At 35.7% G+C, this 20,313-nt stretch overlaps 1 protein-coding gene across 12 annotated transcripts in view; it reads right to left on the bottom strand.

Moving 5' to 3' along the window:
* Positions 1-1,849: 1,849 nt before the first annotated feature.
* FRYL (FRY like transcription coactivator) overlaps positions 1,850-20,313 on the bottom strand; it is a 163,088-nt gene continuing 144,624 nt past the window's right edge. For 10 of the 12 annotated variants that reach the window (XM_032687085.1, XM_032687086.1, XM_032687087.1 and 7 more), the window contains 8 exons: positions 18,845-19,052; positions 16,733-16,882; positions 14,308-14,406; positions 10,048-10,116; positions 6,771-6,788; positions 5,696-5,806; positions 4,136-4,332; positions 1,850-3,804 (listed from right to left, as the gene is read on the bottom strand). In XM_032687085.1, the coding sequence (XP_032542976.1) occupies positions 3,546-3,804; positions 4,136-4,332; positions 5,696-5,806; positions 6,771-6,788; positions 10,048-10,116; positions 14,308-14,406; positions 16,733-16,882; positions 18,845-19,052 (1,111 nt within the window). In that variant the 3' untranslated portion in view covers positions 1,850-3,545. The remainder of the gene's footprint in view (positions 3,805-4,135; positions 4,333-5,695; positions 5,807-6,770; positions 6,789-10,047; positions 10,117-14,307; positions 14,407-16,732; positions 16,883-18,844; positions 19,053-20,313) is intronic. The other 2 variants (XM_032687083.1, XM_032687079.1) reach the window with 1 other exon arrangement.

Below are 20,313 nucleotides of genomic sequence, written 5' to 3' on the forward strand. Positions count from 1 at the left end.
TAGCAGCATGAGGCATTCTGGGAACAAGTAGACCTATCCCCTCCAGAGCAGAATACTGTTTTATTTCATACTTCTACCTGAAGTGTTTTTCCCTGTATGACAGTGAAAGTAAATGTGCCTTGCTTTACCAGCTCACTCAGGCTTTCACAGCAAGTTTCATCCTTGCTCTTATCAACTTGAAAAGTACACCAGCAGCTGGGCAGTTTTCTGTGGGTGTGTGTGCCTTATACTCACCTGTAGGTACTGTAATGAGCAGTGGCAAGTCTCCAGCTTGAGGAGGAATCAGTTTGGGCCCTCTCTGCAAGCCATCCAGCCACACTGCCTCAGCTTGCACTTGCAGCTATGATCTAGGATGTCTTCTAACTTCTGAGCATATTTGCCTCTAAGGGTGTTCTTCAATACATTTTCTTATTTGCCTTCCCCATTCTAATGGTCTGTTCCTGATGGATGCAGTGGGAGCCTGATGGTGATGAATTTGTGCACACTGATAATGAGTCTGAGAACTAAAGCTCTGTGCCATGTCAGTATCAAATCATATGGCAACTAATGGCAATATGAGCAGTCAAGTGCTTCCTACTTTTACATGTGTTCTCACAAGCATTGCTTTGAGGTTTACTTGCTGTGAAAATGGTGACTCTTACATGATTATTATCAGTAATAGCCCAAAGTGAAATTTAGTAAAACTTCAGGGTTGTCATCCCCACTAAGCACAGCACCAAGCAGAGCAGCAGTTGGTTCTGCTTGATAAGATGTAAAACAGGCCTAGCTGATGTGAACTTGGTGCTTCAGCAGCAACTTGTCCAAGCAAGCAGTTGATGAAGGCTCCCAGGGGAGGTAGCAGCAAAGAGCCACCCCGCTTTCATTAGCTATTGCAAAGTTTTGTGACTTGGAGGAGTAGAGGGCAGTGGGCAGCCATGTTAAACAAGCTTTCCTTTATCCTGTAGCATTCCTCAGTTCCATAGTAGCTCTACATGTCATCCCGCTTACATAAATATATTCAATGCTTTTACTGCTAGATGCCAAAATACAGTTCTGTATTTCTCTAGTTCCTTTTCAGTTTTACTGCCCTGTCATGTCCTTGACAGCACACACTGTGTCATGGGCACTGCTTCCCAGACTCAGCAGGAAAAAGGAAAGCAACTCCTGACCTATGTGATTATGCAAAGTGGAAAGAAACAGCCTTCGTGTTGCCAGTTCTTCAAAGATATCTTGAACTTGCCCTGTATGGCTTTTTCATGACAGGATTCTTTTGCACATGTTAGCTCAGTCAGTGCTATATTTGCTGCATCTTACTGGAGCTGTCTGATGTTTTTTTTTTTTTCTAGACAGCTTTACCATAGCTTCAGATTTGGAACAGACCTGGCATCAGGTAATGCAGGGTGGCAGTTTATGCAGTAGTTGAGGAGTAATTTTTGAAAAGCTTCACAAAGTTAAAGCAATATCACACAGTCAGCTGGTGTGCTTCTGTTCCATAGGGCAGGTTCCACTAGCTATTATAAATGGAGGAAGACGTAAAGCATAAGGAATGACATATATGAATTGAGGTTTGAGTTTCATGAGAAATCCATTAACAGTTTCAGAAGATGCCTAGGAAAATGCTGCTGCAATGACAGAAGATAAAAGGAAAAAAAACATGACTTCAGGGCACCCAGGCTTCTGTTGTCAGTGTTCGGTCTGCTTGGCTAAAGTATTTAAACTCTAGCTTGTAAAAATACACAAAATGACAGATACAATGTCTTTTATTTTTACAAAAAAAGCTGGTAAAAGATGATGTAAATAAAAGTGTAATGTGCCCCTAAATAAAACTACTTATCCCTGGTAAATACTAATTAAATAATTAAGAACACCATCTACAGTACCACAAAACCATCAAAATAATTCAATTTTATCAGGGACAGGGAAAAAAAATACAGTGAATATGGATGTGCCTTGACCAGTTACAGAACTTGTTAGGATAACATAACTACTGTCAGCAGTCCAACAGTGTGCACAGTGCCTTCAATTAATGCATTTCAGCATAATTACATTTCTAGTGGGGTCTAATTCCCTCAAAAAGGCAGAGCTAAGAATTTCAAATTCTACATTCTAAACTCTGGAATTAGAGCCCATTAAAAAAAAATCACAGTGGGTAAGAGATGTATATAAAAATACTGGGTGTTCCTTTCAAATCACAGGAATAGTGGGACTACATTCTTTTTTTCTGTTTTTTTTTTTCTTTTTTTTTTTTTTCTACAAAATGCTATTGGTTTCAACAGAATCCAGTTTGTTTTATGCTACAGACTTTGACACTGAACTATGAATATATTGCCTGTTTGCATGTTTTGGTAGTCAGTAATTTATCTTTTTTCTATATAGTCCCAGTTCCTTAGGCTGCAGGTGAGTCATGAAGACGCGTATACGTGCATTCAAACTCTTCAAACCCTGCAGGCTCCTCAGACTGCAAGTACTGCATGTGACTACCACGAGGGAACCCCCCTTGCCCTCATAGCTTTATACACCTACTGTTTTAACAGTGCATTGCACAAATTTACAAGAAAAATACTGGTTTTGCACTATACAGTTTCTAGAATATATACAGAATAAAATAAGTTAACTTCTAATGAGAATTGCTGATGGGCAGCATATATCTTTAATATACATTTTAAAGTCTCTGCAGGCAGCTACTTTTTGGTTAGTTGTTATCAATATTTGTAACATAAGCACTGGTCAGAGAACTGAGCAGCATTCCAATAAAGTTAACAGATATATTATTTCTTTTAGAAACACTGGGAAATCCCAGTTGAAAATATTATTAAATGTCCTAACATTTACACACTATGAGGATTAGATCTAATAAAATAAAATTTCTTCAAAAATAATCTTGCAGCTCTTTTAAGCATGCTCTGAGACCTTATTTAACAATCATCCATACCTTCAAAAAACAAACTGTCACATAGCCATACATTCTAACTCACACACATAATTTCCTTATTACAGACAACAAAAGCAAATAAAACACTGAGAAGTCAATAGGTTTTGCAGTCGTAAGTCATTCTACTCATGTTGGACTGCACATTCTTCATGACATTGCAAAGTGTCTCGTTAGGTATTAGCTGATGATTATATCTACTACTGCTGGAAAAGCCAGGAAGCCTTGCAGGTCTTCAGCCAAAATAAACCAGCCTTGATTTTAGCATCATCCCACCTGCGATACTGATTCAACCCGTAGAGGCTGTTACTGCAAATATCATTTAGAGTTCTGTTACAACAGAAAATAATGCATATGTATGCATTACATTTAAGCCCTTTTCCTTTCATGTAGTTTTTATAGATAAGTTTAATAAAAAAATACTACTGCCACACAGGCTGCTGTGTAGAAAGAGCAGTCAAGTAAGATGTTCACTTCAATTTTCAGATTTTTACTTTTGATGAAACAGTTTCTTGCTATGATAAAATTGTGTTGGTTGTCAGGATTGCTGGAAGCTTGTTTTTATGTTTTTCATGAAAGGTGCTCAATAATAGTCCGAAGTGTCATCATCATCAGTTCTTTTCTAAATGACAGCTGTTCAGAATCCAGTGCTCACAAGATTTATTCCTGGTCTGATCTTCCCTAGAAGCTGATAGGATTGCACCATGCGTAGAGACTCTCGAATTTCTAGATTCAGTTCCATCAGCTTTGAGCTGGCCTCAGACATGTCTTGGTTGGAGCCTACAACTGCGAAGCTGCCGGTCTGGCCAAGTGTCTGGTGACGGAAATATATGTGCAGCAGTGTTTGAACTGGGTCATCTTCAGAACTGCCAAAGATGTCGTGGGGCCAAATAGATCTGTAAACACACAATATGGATTTAAACATTAAAAAAATTACATGTTTACATATTCTTTAAACAGACACTTCAACAGAAGACATCGGAAAATGCAAGAGAAATGTTTCTTCCACAGAGTCCTGATAATTAACTGTATCATTTCTAAAAAACAAGTACTAGTAGAATTGCTTTTTTTTTTAAATTGCAAGAGTTTTAATGAAACAACAGTGCTTGTCCTTTTCAAAAAGGACATCCAGCAAGAGCTGAGAAAAACCTGGAATAGTGCCTATCCCTGTTTTTAATTTAAAAAGGTCCACTAAGAAACATCTGAAAGCAATCCTTAAGCACTTACCTGAAAGCCTTGACCTGTGCTACAGCTGACACAAACTCCTTGTTTCTCAGGGTTTCAATGAGAGAGTGAATAGCTGTTTCTGTGCTAGCTTGGGAAGCCTCTGCAATTTCAACTTCTTCAATACCACTGTCAGATGCAGCCTCAGCCTCTTTCAGACAGCTCTCCAAAAGAGCAAGTTCTTCAGACATGTTTATGACCTAAAACAAGTATAAGTTACCTTTTCTTGTTTGAACGTATTTTCAGCCAATTTAATTTTCGGCAGATCAGATTTACATTCCCCCCCCTTTACATTAATAAATGAGAAACAGAAAAAGTACACCCAAACATTTGCTGCAGTTGTTCAAGTATACAGGTAATTTAATGTAATGGCCCAAGCATCCATGTCAGGTATGTGGGCTTTCCCCTGATGAAGTTTCCTTCCTAGTTCTTTTAAAATTAATTTCAAAAACCACATTTCTTTTCCGCTACGTTACTTAATAACAAACTGACAAGAAAAGTTAAACACTACAGAAAAGTATAGGAATGGTGTTACTACAAGGACAGCTTAAATATGGAGAAAAAATCAAGAAGACTGGTAACCCAGCAAAGGAATTGTAATACAGCCTGTATATAATAAAACTCTTTGGCTTTAGCACCAATGCTTGAGTAAAACACAAGGGCATCTCTCAGAACATGATTCTGCATCTGACTAAGCTAGGCAAGAAGTGGGACTGTTGTGATGCCAACCTTCCACAACATTCTTCACATAGGAAAAAACTAATTTGCAGTCTCTACAAAAATCTGAAAATACAAGTGAGGAACATAATTTTTTTTTTTCTGAGGCTACTCATAAGCCAAAGACTTTCACCCAGCTTTTTCATTTTCCTCCCTACTATATCAAGTAAGACTCAGTCTATTTTTTTTCCTGCTACCTCTGTTTATTGCATTCCAGACCCAGGGGAAAACTTTCAGAAGATATTATTAATAGCATAATGCATTAACTCAATTAACTTCACGTACATACCACATGCACAACTGAAGGACACCTTTTACTTCTGAAGTTACTACAACTGAAAATCAGGCATAAAACATCTAGAACGTGCTACTAACTCTGCTTGGGATGGGAACTAAGGTTGCAGAGGAATTGCACAGTGGCTGCAGTGACAGAGTTAAATAAATCAGTTGGTAGCAAATGATGGTGTTTGCAGTAGGAAACACCAGGATGATGGAAAGGGGCTTTGTCACAGAATGCTGTTGAGTGCAGTTGATAAGCCTTGATTGTAGCTTGATTAGAATACACCAGGAGCACTACTGAAATATTTAAAATCCTCATCACTGGACTCCCCGCATTCCTCTTTTTTTAAGAGCTTGGAAGATGTACAAAAATCAACACAGATAATTGAACATCTGAGAAAGTTCTTGTAAGGTCTACTTAAATCTCTTAATAATTGGCTATAAAACAGCTGGTACCCTCCTCTAGTTTCTAAAAAGATGTCCCACTGATGAAAATGTTATCCAAGTGTATTTTAAATTGTTTGACTTTAAAATGTCAACAAGCTAAATGGCATTGATTTTCATTACCTCTGCTTCTTTTTTGATTGTTTTTACTTGACTGATGAGTTTGCAATAGGCTTGGAACAGAAGCAGCAACTGAAAATGCAACTTGTATAGCCTCCGACACAACTCCAGCTCCTACAAAAGTAAGCAACATTGTTATAGTGAGGAAGTGAAAAACTTCTACTATCCAGTACAAGAAACAATAAGTCACAACTTCTTCAGTATAGAATGGGCAAAATTAGAAGTAGTTACTTGGTTACTAAAGAAAATGCCAAAAATGTTGAAACTAACATAGCAAGAAGCTAATGAAAAGCAGGTGAAAGCATCATTGAGTTCTAGATTTACAGGTAGCCCCTCTCACACAGATTTAAAGTTTACGTTTCAGTAAGCTGCATTTCCAAGAAGGGGCATAGGGTGGAATGTGAAGTGATTCAAAAAGCATTTTGAAATGTCTGGATCATTTCAAGATTTCATGTCTTGAAAACAAGACAGTGTTTCATAGATCACTTTTATTGTTGATATTTTACTGTTTTAAATTCAAAATCTAATATCCATAAGAAGCAGCTGTGGTCTGTAAGTATGGAGTCTCATAACCATGAGTTATTTGTATTGTAAGCACAGTATATAACCTGGCCCTTAGCTTACACTGCCTGATGAATAAAGGGAGAATAATTCCATTCCTGGAGGCAAGAATAATGTTTCCTTTATAAAAGATAGCCTTTTTTCTATTTTAGAAAATACCATGTCATATATTCTTAAGGAAATGAAATAGCAGCATTAACTTATACACTGTCTTGGTTCCATTTTTATGCATCTAAAACACTAGTCAAAAGTGCAGACAGTGTTAATACCGCTTTACATACAGACATAAAAGCTACTGCTGATGGAATAATCTTTATAATGTTCTACTATCTACAGGATCCTATTATCTACAAAGGACCAACAGTTCAATGAGTTAGATGATGCAAAATTCAAGCACACAGCATTTCTGTAATAGTCTATGACAAGACACCATTATTTCACAAATGGACAAGACAGATGGAGACAGTTTGGTGACTGGCATGATTAAGTATTTGATAAATCAAGAACCATCACTTACTGCTAGAATTTCCATTTGCTAAGCAAGAAGATGAGCAGGTCACAAAAATACAAAGAAAGAAAAAAGAGCAAGAATTAGTGTAGGAAATAATTTTAATTAGGGTAAAAGATGTCCCAGGTAAAATGGAGGAAGAAATACAAGTAACATGCTCCAAATACACCCTGAATGTAAAAAGTTAACAGACTGAATTTGAGATGAAACTACTTGCTGCTATAATTAAAGATAGCATTGGCTTTGATGTCCCACAGCATAAGTAACACATAACCCTGGTCTTTATACATTGTCTAGTCTGAAAGGTCACAAATTTAAGGTAATCAAAATCAAAGACATTTAGATCTGGACGTCTGTACAATGCTTCTTACTTGTTCTGTACCACTAGAGTTTAAGCACAAATAATGCCTTTCAAAATCTGAAATGTAATGTTAATTTAGATTCTGAATTCAGTTTAGAAAATTCCTGGCTTTGCTAAACTCAATTCTCAACACCTCTGAGAGATTTCTGTAACGTAATTGCACTTGGTTTTTAAAAGCTATTTCAGAAAAATGTTTGGGAAAGAGGGAAAATCATCAGAAAATATATTTGTCAGACTTAGGGACATGAACTTCACTTCTGTGCTTTGTACAGCACTAAGTGTGTTGATAGCATTTAAGCAAATACAGTGGTCATAGCAAACCAAATGACAGAATATCCTGATTTGGAAGGAACCCACAAAAATCATGAAAGTCCAACTCCTTGCCCTGCACAGGACAGCCCCACTGGACCCCCACCATATACCTGAGAGTGAAACATATGAAGATGCAACAGACAGAAGCAGTTGAGCTTTACTAAGCACATGATTGTACATGATGTGTACAATAAATTATATACTATGTGATGAACAGGCTATAACAGGCTGTAACATTGCATGTTTGTGTTACATTGCATGTTTTTGTTCTGCACTCTGTGCTATTATATACAACCACAATTATTATATAAGCAAAACCTTCTGATGCACAGAACACTGTGAAGACTTTGAACAGCTAAAGTCAACATGAATTTGATGAGTAACTTTAATGAAGCACAGAGAATCAGATTTGAGAAATGGCAGGGTTGACTATTTAATAATTTTAGTCATTAAGTTCCAGTGTTCTTAAAGCCAAGTCTCATTATTACTGTAAGCCATAATTAATCTCTTTCCTCCAACACCTTGATAGCGACGTTTTAAAAATTCAAGAGAGGTTTTCTTTTAAAAATGTCTTTGTACTGCTTCAGTGTTTTTCACATACATGCTTACTTGAGAAATAATCTGATTTTTCTACCTGCCTGTCCTGTAGAAACAGTCTAGCCAGAGTCCAGGTGCATTCTTTCAGGCTTGTGTGTACTAATAGCAAGAACTGAATAATTAGATTTACTTGCAAGTCTGCTGGCAGTGCACAAGCCAGAACAGAATTAATCTCACTATTTCTTAGCTGTATGAACCATAGTGCTAAAAATTAGTAAGAAAATCTTATTTGTGTTAGTGAATGAAAAATATCTGTTCTCCTGAGCAAATTTAGAACTTCTGTAAATAGTGTGTATTTATGAAGCAGGATAAGAGGACTCTCTCTTCTCAAGGGACACTATATATTAAAATGATTTTAACTAAACCTGCGAGTACAAGCAGCACATAAAGAATTACCAGCATGCCCCGCAGGCTAGAACTGAAAACCGAAATGAAAACAGGTCCCCAAAAATAATCAGTGAGAATGGTCACATAAACTCTTTTTCAGAGGCTATGTTCAAACCCTGCAGAAACTGGGAAGAACAAGCAAAACTGCCTCACTTGGAATCCTGGATTTTCTCTGTACGAGCTATTTGAAAGCCTGCATGTTGCTTTTCTTCCATTTCTTAGTTTCCCTAGCTATACAGTGGGAACAGTGACATTTACCTTCACGGTAAATGTTAGAACAGTTTCTTGGTGTATATAAACAACATTATAAATATGGACTGAAATACATAAATGCTGCTTTTTTTATTAATATATAGAACATTTAGTGTATTGTAATAGTAAATGTTGCTTCCTATTTCTAAACACGTACCTGTCAGTATATGAAGATTTAAACCAAGTGTAAAATGCACTAATACTGTGTGTTCATAGGCAAGACAAAAATCCTTGCAAATGGTAGCAAATTATTTTGCTGGGTTTGCATTACCTATACTTATATGCATGATTTCTTTTTTAAATGTGCAACTTCAATGCAATAAAAAAATCAACAGCATATTATCACATGTTTTGCTATTCTAAAAATTCAGGTGCCTTTTGTGATTAAATTAAAAAAACCCAAACATATATATATATATATATATATATATATATATATATATATATATATATATATATATATATATATGACAGCAAAAGAAAACTGTATAAAAGAAGAAATAGTCCAAGGACACCACAGACATTTATGTTGTTGAAGACTATATTTTTAGCAGCAGAAACATGACCAAGTGCATCAATGAATAGAGTTAAGTTGAATAAAATTTCTCCTTTCTCAGCTTGGATTTGGGATTTTTGCAAAAGATAAGTTCATCTGCAATTCTACTTTCTTACATCTTTCACTGTTCTTATTACAGGACTTCAGATGATTCCTTGTACCTACTAATGTCAGTTTTTGGATTTGCTTTTTTACCAACAGTGTCAATATTATGCAGCTATTCTATATTAAAAAAACCCCAGTCCTAGTCCACTTGGGGAAAAGCCATCACTTACCACAGCAATTAGTAATATTAACATGGATGACTGCCATGCAAATACATAGAAAATATTCAAACAGTATTAATAGGTTACTGCACCTATTGTTAGATGATATTTTGAGAAGTGTTTCGTGAGCTTTTTGCCATACTCTTACTTTACTCCAGAAAGGTCTTATGTATTTATATATTACTAATTATATTAAAGTCTGTAGAGGTTTTTGGGTAGACTGTTTATCTGAGCATATAATTAGAATGCTAATCTTTTTTTCCTTCTAGAAACAGCAGCAGAAAAGCAGACTTGCTAGTACACAGATGGTATCTAGTCTGCTTATCTACTCAGTGTTATTAAGTCTAGAACCCAAGGTTGCCAACTTTTATTAAAAAGACCTGTTTTTATTAGACTACCACTTCATAAGATTCTGAGTTTCCAAAAGATAGGATGATAACTGAAATGAAAAGCTTTTCATGCATTTTTAATCTCTCTACAAATATTGGAATTTTTGTGCAATAATGATGTTTTTTTAATGTCATATCCTGAGACTCACAAATGACGTACACCTACCTGGGCATCTGTGTTAGTGCCATGAATACCATCATCAGTACCAAATGTTCTTTTGCAATCTTCTAGCCACTGCAAAATAAATATAATCAAGATTAAACATCTTCTGAAACAGAGCAAACTGAAGACTGTGCTAAAACCGTGTAAGACATTTCATCAAGTCTTGCACATTCTTGGATTATGTGAAAAATTGTGATACGAAATCAGTTGTTTCCAGTGTTGTTTGCAGTAATGATATCCACTCTGATATATCACTTGTATTTTTTATTGTGTCCCTTCTGTTGTAAATTTCCTTCCTTATCCAACATAGAGATAGTACACTTCAGCATAAATACTAACCCCCGCTTTTGGATACTGTTGCAGTGAGACGTGTGGGAGGGTGGAGGCAGAAACATCCCTTTTATTACATGAGATCATATTTTCTCTTTACTTGCTGCACAAGGTTTACCCCCAACATAATTTATCAGCATTTAAAACATAACACTAATTCACATTACAGAGAAAGCCTGTTCTATTTCTTCTGACTGCTTTAGAAATGGAAGGAAATAGAGCTCTCCTGTGTAAGTAGATGCAAAGTGCAGGTTTACTGGATGGAAAGAAAAAACCCAAATGCTCAATCCAAGTTTAGCATCACCTCCAGTTCATACAAGCCAAGGAAATGAAGTATTCTTGCATTACACAATGTGAACCTGCAGATTCCACTCAGGGCTGTATTTAACCCCATTTCCTATAGCAGACAACAAGCTTATTAATTTCAGTGGGCAATCTTTTCTACCTTTACCCAATCATGCAAATTTATCAAAAACTAACTTCCATGTGTACTGGCATTCACATGAATATCGTGTTACTATAAAGCATTTAGAGAGTCAACTACGTTCTTGAACAATACAACCTGATCACCTCATTGACACAGTGCCCAGCATATTTTTCTGTACACTGTAAACAACTGCAAGCATGAGGTAATTTGTGTGTTACCGAAATGGGAATGTATCACATTGAGATAAAGTGCAAAACATCTTCTGAAATGAAGAACAGGCTCTATACATCCAAGGAAAAATAATTTAGCATACTGTGTGTGTTTGATATCTTGAGTCTCAGAGGAAATCTTAGTGACCTTTTTCTAACCTCTGTCTGATGCAAGAAAAAGAAAAATGTGATTTCCCATCTGCTCAATTTAATAAAGGTTACTTAGTGAATTAACTAGGCCTGTGTGCTTATCAAGAGGAGAAATGGAATTCTCTAAACACCATGGTGTCAGTTTCAATTAGTGACATGGATACCAACATACACAGCAAATCTCATTTTACCTTTATCAGACACCATCCATCAGTAATGATGGAACAGGTTTGCACTGGAACAAATAATATCAGCAGTTGGGAAGTTAGTATTTATTTTCACACACTGCCCTTTTAAGATCTTTTTTAAATCTTAAAACCAGTCTGAATAAAGGGTGTGCCTAGAATGCTATGATAGGTATATAACTTTATATTTTTTATTACATTTATCTGATTCAGTATCCTTGTCCCTAATACACACATGAAGTCAAAGCAGTTCCCTTGCAAGAAAACAGAATAGCTCCAAAAAGGTCACAAAATTAATTTGCTAAGAATTTTTACAGAATATCCGTTCAGCACGGTAGAAAGACCTAGATTTTCTCTTTGGGAACAGCAGTAGATTGTGTGACAAAATAACCTTCTTTATATGTTTGCTTTACATTAATTTATGTTTTCCCCATACATCTCCTACAAAGATACAGGGTGAAGTGTTGCTGAAAGCATAACACAGGGAAGTCTGGGATTGCTCTTGATCATAGCACAGGCTGGTTTGCCAGAATAACCCCTAAACAGATGTGCTAAACCATACCCTGTACAATAGGTACCTTTCTGTCTCATCTTGGTACATAGGTAAGAGTTTCAAGCAACTGCAGCCCAAGCCTCTTACTTTTTCAATCTAATTCATGTGAATGTTAGTACTTCATACAGCATGACAGAGACAAACATCATCTATTAAACTTTAAAACAACAAGTTTCATTAAAGAAGTTAACATACAGAACTTTCCAGTGGTCGATTCTAGAGGATACCAGATTAACATGCAAATTTACATTTATTTAACTATCTGTTAATTTATATTTACTTTATTATATAGCAGCCAAACCACTTAGTTTGACCGTTTTTCTCCATGTTTCTATGAAAAAAAGCAAGGATCTGCAATAAGCTCATTAAGCATTTTGCCTTAATACTTTCAGATTGAATAGGATACATAGCACAATTGTCTGCAACAACAGAAATTCAGATTTTACTTCAGGAAGTCTCGCTGAATCACTCCCTATACTCTGCTTAAGAAGACAGAATAAAAACCCCAATAAAATCTAAGAAGGAGCTTTGGAAGAGTCTTAGTCTGCATGTGCTATATAACAGACACACCAAAAAATAAGGACCAACAGCTAAAGAAATACTTCTAAAAAAGTTTTAGAAACATTAATTATCTGAGATAATTAGTCACTACTTCTAAATCTAAACATGCTCAATAAACAGTTAAATAATGCATGAAATTATCTAAATGACATTTTATCAAGAGTCAGAGAGGATGGTCAAAGCTAAAACTTTCTTCTTCTGCAGTACTGTTGCTTTCTATTTATAAATTATTAAATAAAAAGAAAACCCTAACAAAACGTTCTCAGTTATTTCAGAACAATTCCTTTCACCCTGTGAACCTTCTTCCTGCTCCAGTCACTCACAAATCCTGTGGCAGAAGACAGGCTGACCACAGAAACATGTTACTGGACTCCCTTTTGACAGCTCCACTGCAGAAAAACAACACTCCTTCACTATGATATAATGACAGAGGCCATCAAACTGATACCCATATTTGTTTATCTAGTAAAATAAAATACAAAGAAGTTCTTATGTCGATATGATACACAGCAGTGCAAAATCAGCTAAAAATACATTTAGTGAATTCATGGCCATCTGAAAGGGAAGTAATTTAACTCATCATACTTTGACAAATCAACCAAACAATACCATTTGTTATTGCTATGATAAATAAGGCTGAAGAGTTTATGTATAATTCCTCCATGTTTGTATAGTCATTGTTCTAAGTACACACACGAGTCCCTTTTTACTCTGCCTCAAATCTTCATGTCTGACTGTGGGCAAATCATTAGCCTCTCTGTGCATCCATGCTGCTCTCCAAAATGAGGAATAAAATACATCATTTTCTCTTAGGAGTGCTGACAGCATTACGCATAGGAGATTGCCAGACATTAAATATTACATCAAGGAAAAGAATGTTAGTCATTAGATGAGAACTTTGTTTCTGATTAAGCCTACGATACAAAATGTACCTCACTATATTAGATCAAATAAATTGTTATTACCACAGAACAAGGCAAAAAAATGCAGCAACTCTTTACCAGAAATGCTGGCCTGGATCCTAGAAACAGTTTATCTACACTAACAGGGCTGTGTGGCATACTTTAGCATCGGTTTCAAGGAAACTGTGTTTCTTTAAAGATCCTTTCCACAAAAAAGTGGATGTCTCGTCTATTCAACAGATGAGCTGTCAGCACTCTTTGCAAGGTAGAGGCCATAATTTCCTAATGAACTTGGCATGATCAAGAAACGTGGAGTCACTCGTGCTGCAAAATACAGCTCTGCTAAGATATCACAGCTTGAATTCTAGTTCTGTTTTGCATCATTTAAACTTGCCTATACAGCTGTTGTCACAGCCTCACAGGCTGCTGATATCAGTAAAATTCAGTGTGTTCAGTTTTCCCAGGAATCATCATCTCTACAACAAAAGCTCATATAGTCTCTCTCTCCATCTATTTGCAAAACTGATTATAGATTTCTTTTGGCTCTTGAAATAGAAACCTTACCTGTTTCAGTTTTCTGAAGTTAGTATCTTACTTTCTGAACTTCACACTAATGTTCACAAAAACAAATATACAGACCCTTGATACAGAAATTTTCAACTCTGCGGTTCTTGGGAAAAAGGATATAACTACCTACATATACCTTGAAAACTAAACTGTATTATTCTAAACAACTGACATAAACATCAGACTCAATGAGATCTAGCTGTAAGATGAGCCCTAAATTTATGCATCTACATATGACATAGCTGTTTAAGCCCCCATTACTGTCAGAAATGTTTTTCCACAGTTTACTTTTAGATACCTGTGTTGAGAGATAAGGACCTGTAACAATTTCTTGATAAGTAGGTTCTAATATTTTTGTTTTGAAATGTAAGAGACTCACCTGTTCTGCTGCCTCTCTTTTGACATTATAGGTATCCAAGTGTTCTTGTAGCTCCAGAACACTGAACTTCAATGTTTCTAGCAGGCCACAAGACAGGAGCTGGAAGATAAAAGCAATCACTTCTGAAGCCATGGAACATCTAACTGTATAGTTAATATCTAAACTATATAATATGAAATCTCAAGTCCACATTTGGAAAAACAAATTAAATTAACTGGGTACACATCATTTGTGATACCTTTGAGTAAGTGAAATAAAATAACACATGTGACTGTATATGTTAAATCACTGAAAAAAAGTTTTGACTCCAAAATAAGAAGAGCAGTACCTAGTTAACATCTGAAAGAGATTTCAAAGCGATCTTTCATAAAAAAGAACATTTGATACATTACACACCACTAGTGTAAGTAAAACAGTCTGTAGCAGGAAAAAAGGTACTGCTGCTGGTGTGCTCCTACAGCAACCTAAGGAGCATCCACTGAGGGTTACTTGCCCTTTTCAGCATACAAACTATACTACCAGCAAAGGCTTCTTCAGTCTTTAGGAACCAGAACTGTCAAAGCAAGAACTGCTGGATATTTGAAGAATTTTCTACCATTAATGACTTTGCCTTTTTCAACATAGTTTCAAAATCCCTTTTTCCCTGAGGGACTGCCGCCTCAGCTCTGTTCCACAACATTTCTCCCCGTAGTTTTATTTTCACTTAGGTTTTTCTTCTTAATCCTTCTCCTGCCACTTCCTCTAATATGATGCTTCCTTCCTCACACTGGTCATCCCTTGCACACATTAAGAGCTCTGTACTTTATCAGTGAGAAGTAATCTGACAAGCAGGTTCATTTCAATTAAATTATTTGGAAAGAAAAGATTTATTTACACAGTACTTGTAAATGTAACAACACTACTGTGTGTATGTACATACATATGCATGTACATAAACACACAAGTCTATATACTTATATGCATATGTTATATTCCTTATTCCTTTTAATATTTGTATTTTTATATATGTATTTACTTATTTATTTTTTAAAATACACATAGTGGTCTAGATAGACACTAATGTAACTCTTCTTGCGGCTTCTTATCCCAAACAAATTTCTTTTTTTTTTTTGTTAATTTGGTTAATTTCTACTGCTTTAAAATGGTCTAAGTTAAACAAAAGACATTAACACACGGTTCCCTTGAAACACACTATCTGTATTATGCTTTTTAAGTCCTCATATTCTTAAGTGAGAATGTAAGAGCTGCCCCTCAGCACCAAGGTAAAAAAACAGGTCAGGAGAAGACTCCCACACTGGGTCAAGGCCAAACATCCATCTAATCAGCCCTGCAGCTGACAATGTCTAATGGCAGCTGCACAGAGAAGGGCAAGCATGTGGTGACCCACCTACCCCAGAATGCTTTCTTAGCCTCTGTCAATGTGTTGTTCCACATGTTCAGGAAATCTATCCTGAATCTATCTTTCATGAATTTCTTTAGTTGCTTCTTGAAAACATGAACAAACATTGTAGAAAATGACAGCATTTCACAGTTTGATTATGTACCACATGAAGAATCTTGGTTCTGTATGTTTTGTAAGTCATTGCTAGCTTAATTTGATTATCCTTAACATCAATTAAGACAAAAATAAAATAATTTCTATCACTTATCCATGATAATCAAGACATCTATGCACAGATTTCTCTTCTGAAGGGCTGAAAAATCCTAGCCTGCATACTCATATCTTAGACGGAAGTCATTCCACATATTTTATAATCCTTGTGATCTTTCTTGAACCTTTTCCAGTGCAACTGCATTTCCTCTGAGATCAGGGGACCAGAACTTGACAAAAAATCCAGGATGTAGGTATACTGGGGATACGTACATTAAAGATGTTTCTTGTTTTGCTGTCTGTTTTCTTAATAATTCTAGCATAGCTTTTTTTTATGGTTGCTGAATATTGAGCTGACTTCTTGTATTAATGTTTTTTATAACCAAGATTTCAACTTGCATGGCAACAAACAATTCAAAGTCTTCATTGTATATTTGTAGCAAGAATGTTTCTCACGCATCACTGAATATATACATAAACAACACAATATAAAAAGGCAAACTGCTGCTAGATAAGTAGTCTTCCTTCTTCTCATCTGTGCAGACAACATAGAATAAACATGAACAACCAGGGAAGGCAAAAAACAACAAGGGAATTTAAGTGACACCTACTATCAGTAAGTTCCCTCACTGTTCACTGTTACAGCTGGAGGTTATTTTGTGAGAAAACACATTTCTCACATGTTGATGATACATAGTGGCCACAACATTTTAATTCCTCTGTGATTTCAATTATAAAGAATTTATTTTTTTCCCCAATGTTAACAAAATTATTTTGTATGTTACATAAAACTTTTTATGCACACATTCCAAAATGTAAGTTTGAGATTCTTACTGTTTCTGCATCCACAAAGACTGTTGGACATTCTGAACACATCATCATCACTTCCAGAGAACTTCTGAATTTTGTTCCAATGCGCTGTAGACTTTCACCAAGAAAGCTGACTGAATCATTTGTTATAGATACAAACTTTCTTTGAATGGTCTAGAAAACAAATCAGAAAAACATTTATTTTATACTGTATTTTACTACTCCTCTGGCTTTTTAGATTAAGAATTTCAGAGCAAATTTCCATCGTGACAGCATGTATTTTTATCACTAAGTGACAAACTAATATGCAATTTGCTCTCAATATTCATGTAAAACTAGCTCCAGAAAATGCTATCAATCCTGGAACTATAAAGACAATTACTCCTTTCACATCTAGGCCTTTAGCCTTAGTATAGCTGGATGACTATTTGTCTTTATGCAGTACAGAGAGTTCAATTTATTTTGAAGTGTTTGTGTTGCAGAAAATTATACACTCTGAGAGTATCTAATAGAGTTTTACGAGTTAGCATACAACCTGTATAGCACAATCTGTGCCCACAAATGCCACCTCTGCATGGTTTCTATCTTCTTCAAAAATCAGTCCTATATACATGATGTTTGATTTTGCAACCATCAGCTTGGCCTAATGTAACATTATGCACTGTTATATATTATTTCATAAATCCTAGAAGTAACATACTATAAATAAACTATATAAAGATTATATTTACAGCTGCAGAGTTAAACATGGTGTAGGAACCAGAAGGCAAAATGGAAAGGTCCAATCAAACAAGGCCTCTAAGAGTGTCATTTAATCATTTTAACCCTCCTCTGCACCCAGGAACAACTCCTCGGAAATGTTTCTTTGCCCATGCTTGAACCCTGGATTGCTACTGCACATTTTTCCACAGTATCCACCTTTCCAGCTGACTGAGGGCTATCCTGTCAAGCCACAGAATGCTTCAGCCTTCTCCCTGGCTCTCTATTTAATGAACACAAAAGAATATGACCTCTTGTTTTACCAGTTCCAGGAAATGAATGCATGTGTGAAAAGCAACTGTAGCTAAGCTTTGGTATAATACAGAGAAACCAAATCCCTGATGTGTAGATGAAGCAAAAAGACAAAAGTCTACATTCAGTAACAGGAATTTCATGACGCTGTGGCAAAATACTTAGTTCAAGTAAAAATGGAAAATGGGTATAGATGTGCAAACAAGTTATTCCACAGATAAGGTAGAGTATGAATTCTTCAGATATAAGTTACTTCATGGTACTAACTCTAAACCTGCCCATGCATACTGGATAAAATATGTGCTAGTGTGGGACTTTCATTTATTATGACATCCCAAGCAGCAGGCCAAATTAATACTAGAGATAAGAGAAAGGGCTGGAGTCATAAGGTCTTGGTCTGTAGTTCTGAATCTGCTCTTAGCTCATTTGGCACATTGCCTGTAAATAAAATGGATTAATTATGCTTCTCCTATCCCATAGGAATTTGCAAAGAATCATTACTTCAAAAACACAAAAAATCCATCCGCTACATATAGGGAGGAGGGAGCCAGAAAAATTAGGCCTTAGGCATTTTGTGTTGGATATCAGATCTATGAGTCAAATAAAGAGAGGCATTTGAAACTTCCAGCTTTAGTGGCTCTCCTGGTGTTTCAATTATTTCTCTGCAGAAAAAAACTCTTTTCTCACAAGACAATGCAAGATAAATTCATTAACGTTTGTCATGCTGTGATCCCATCATAATGACTCCCACAAAAAAAACCAGGAGGAAGACATTAATTCTGCAATCAACACAGAACTTGGGTGATGTCCAAAACAATAAAAGAAGGGATACAACCTAAACTAAGAGCTTATAAGAAACACTGAACTGGTTTTTTGAGACTTTTTTTTTATTTCCTGATCAGAATCACTCCTAGACAATGACTACATCAGATATCACATGGAAAAATAGTGTACAACATTTTAATATTCTTCTAGCAATGTGTTTTTTGGTCTGCTTTTGATTTGCTTTCTAAGGCGTCTTGCTACCATAATCTTGTGGCTTTTGCAGTTACAATGAGAAGAACAGTTTTAAAACTAAGGGGGGAGGATCTCAGATAAGCAATCATGCACTGGCAATTCACTGACCTGAAACAATCTTGAGAAGACATGAAATGTATAGACAGCACATGATCCATCTGTATCAGACAGCATTTGATTGACGTGGCAGCGCCAAGCTTGCTCTTCATCATCATACGCCACTGGCTGGAAAGCTGCCAATATGGCAGAAAGAAATGGCGAAGGAGGTGGGGAAGTTTGTACTTCTGGGAAACCATCCTGTTCTTCTTCATCTTGGCTACAAATAACAAACAACAGAAATTAACTCCTCAGCAATTTTTTTTTCAGCAAAAAAAAACCCCTTCACTTTGGTAAAAAGAAAAAATAAGAATTTTGGATTCAGAGTAGCACTTTGTAAAATAAATAACTGATCAACTAAGATAACTGTGAACCAAGAAATGAGTTAATAATCAAAACCTTTTGCTACTGCAATAGTAAAAATTGCATATACTCTCAAATATCTCCAAACTTTATTAAAAAATGTAAGTTCTAAGCTTATCTATGAACAAAGGGCTATCTGTAGGTTATATGTAGCTATATACAGCACTGTATATATATACTCAGAAACTGGCATTTTTTTCTTGCCCCCAATAACTGAATTAACATTCAATTCTTCAAATTATTATTTATCTGAACAGATGGTCCACCAATACACATAATAAATTTTGGCCTTCCTTAAGGGAAACACAAGAGCTCATTTAGCAGTATAATACTATTTTATAACTGTTTAAAGTAACATAAGCAAATGGAGATAGATCGAAACACTTTAATTTTTATGGTCAATCAATTTAATGGAGCATTCTGCTGTCATACTTTCCATTAGAAACCAAACATCCAATAAAAATACCCAGCTATAAGTTAATCAATACTACTACTTAAAATCATTAACTTAATGATTAGTTTAAAGTTTCTGTATTACAAGGTATGATACATTTTGACATTTCTTCTTGTATAATTGAATTCCTGCAGCAAAAATATGTGTAGGAGGATTCCAAGTCCACAGATAGTTTGTTAAAATAATTTTTTTAAACACATACAGTTTTTCTCTATAACAGCTGCCTCATTCACTGCAGCACTAAGTACACCTTAACACTTAAACATGTCTTGAACAAGAAGTGCGGGTGCTGTTTTTAGATCCCTTCATTTGAGTAGCACAAAGCTCAAAAGCTAAGACACAAGTCTTTCGAATCTAATCTGTAAGCAAAGTTTCACAAAGATTTTCAGATATTTTCTAACTAGTGTTATCAGCCATGCCACTCTTCAAACTAGAGCCATGGGGTTTTTCATTCGCTTGCTTAGTGCAAATAAACTAAAACCTTAAGAGATTTTTCAATTGCACATGAGGGAATAACTGCTCTTAAATGGTACCAGCCTTTAATTCTCACAAGGCCTATTGCCATAAGTTACATACTGGAATCACAAGACTGAATTTCAACCTTTGCAAATGACTTGGTCTTTTACATGTCCTCTTGTGTTCTTTTCTGTAAAAGGCTCCTAAA

This window comes from Chiroxiphia lanceolata, chromosome 4 (assembly GCF_009829145.1).
Source record: "Chiroxiphia lanceolata isolate bChiLan1 chromosome 4, bChiLan1.pri, whole genome shotgun sequence".
NCBI lineage: Eukaryota > Metazoa > Chordata > Aves > Passeriformes > Pipridae > Chiroxiphia > Chiroxiphia lanceolata.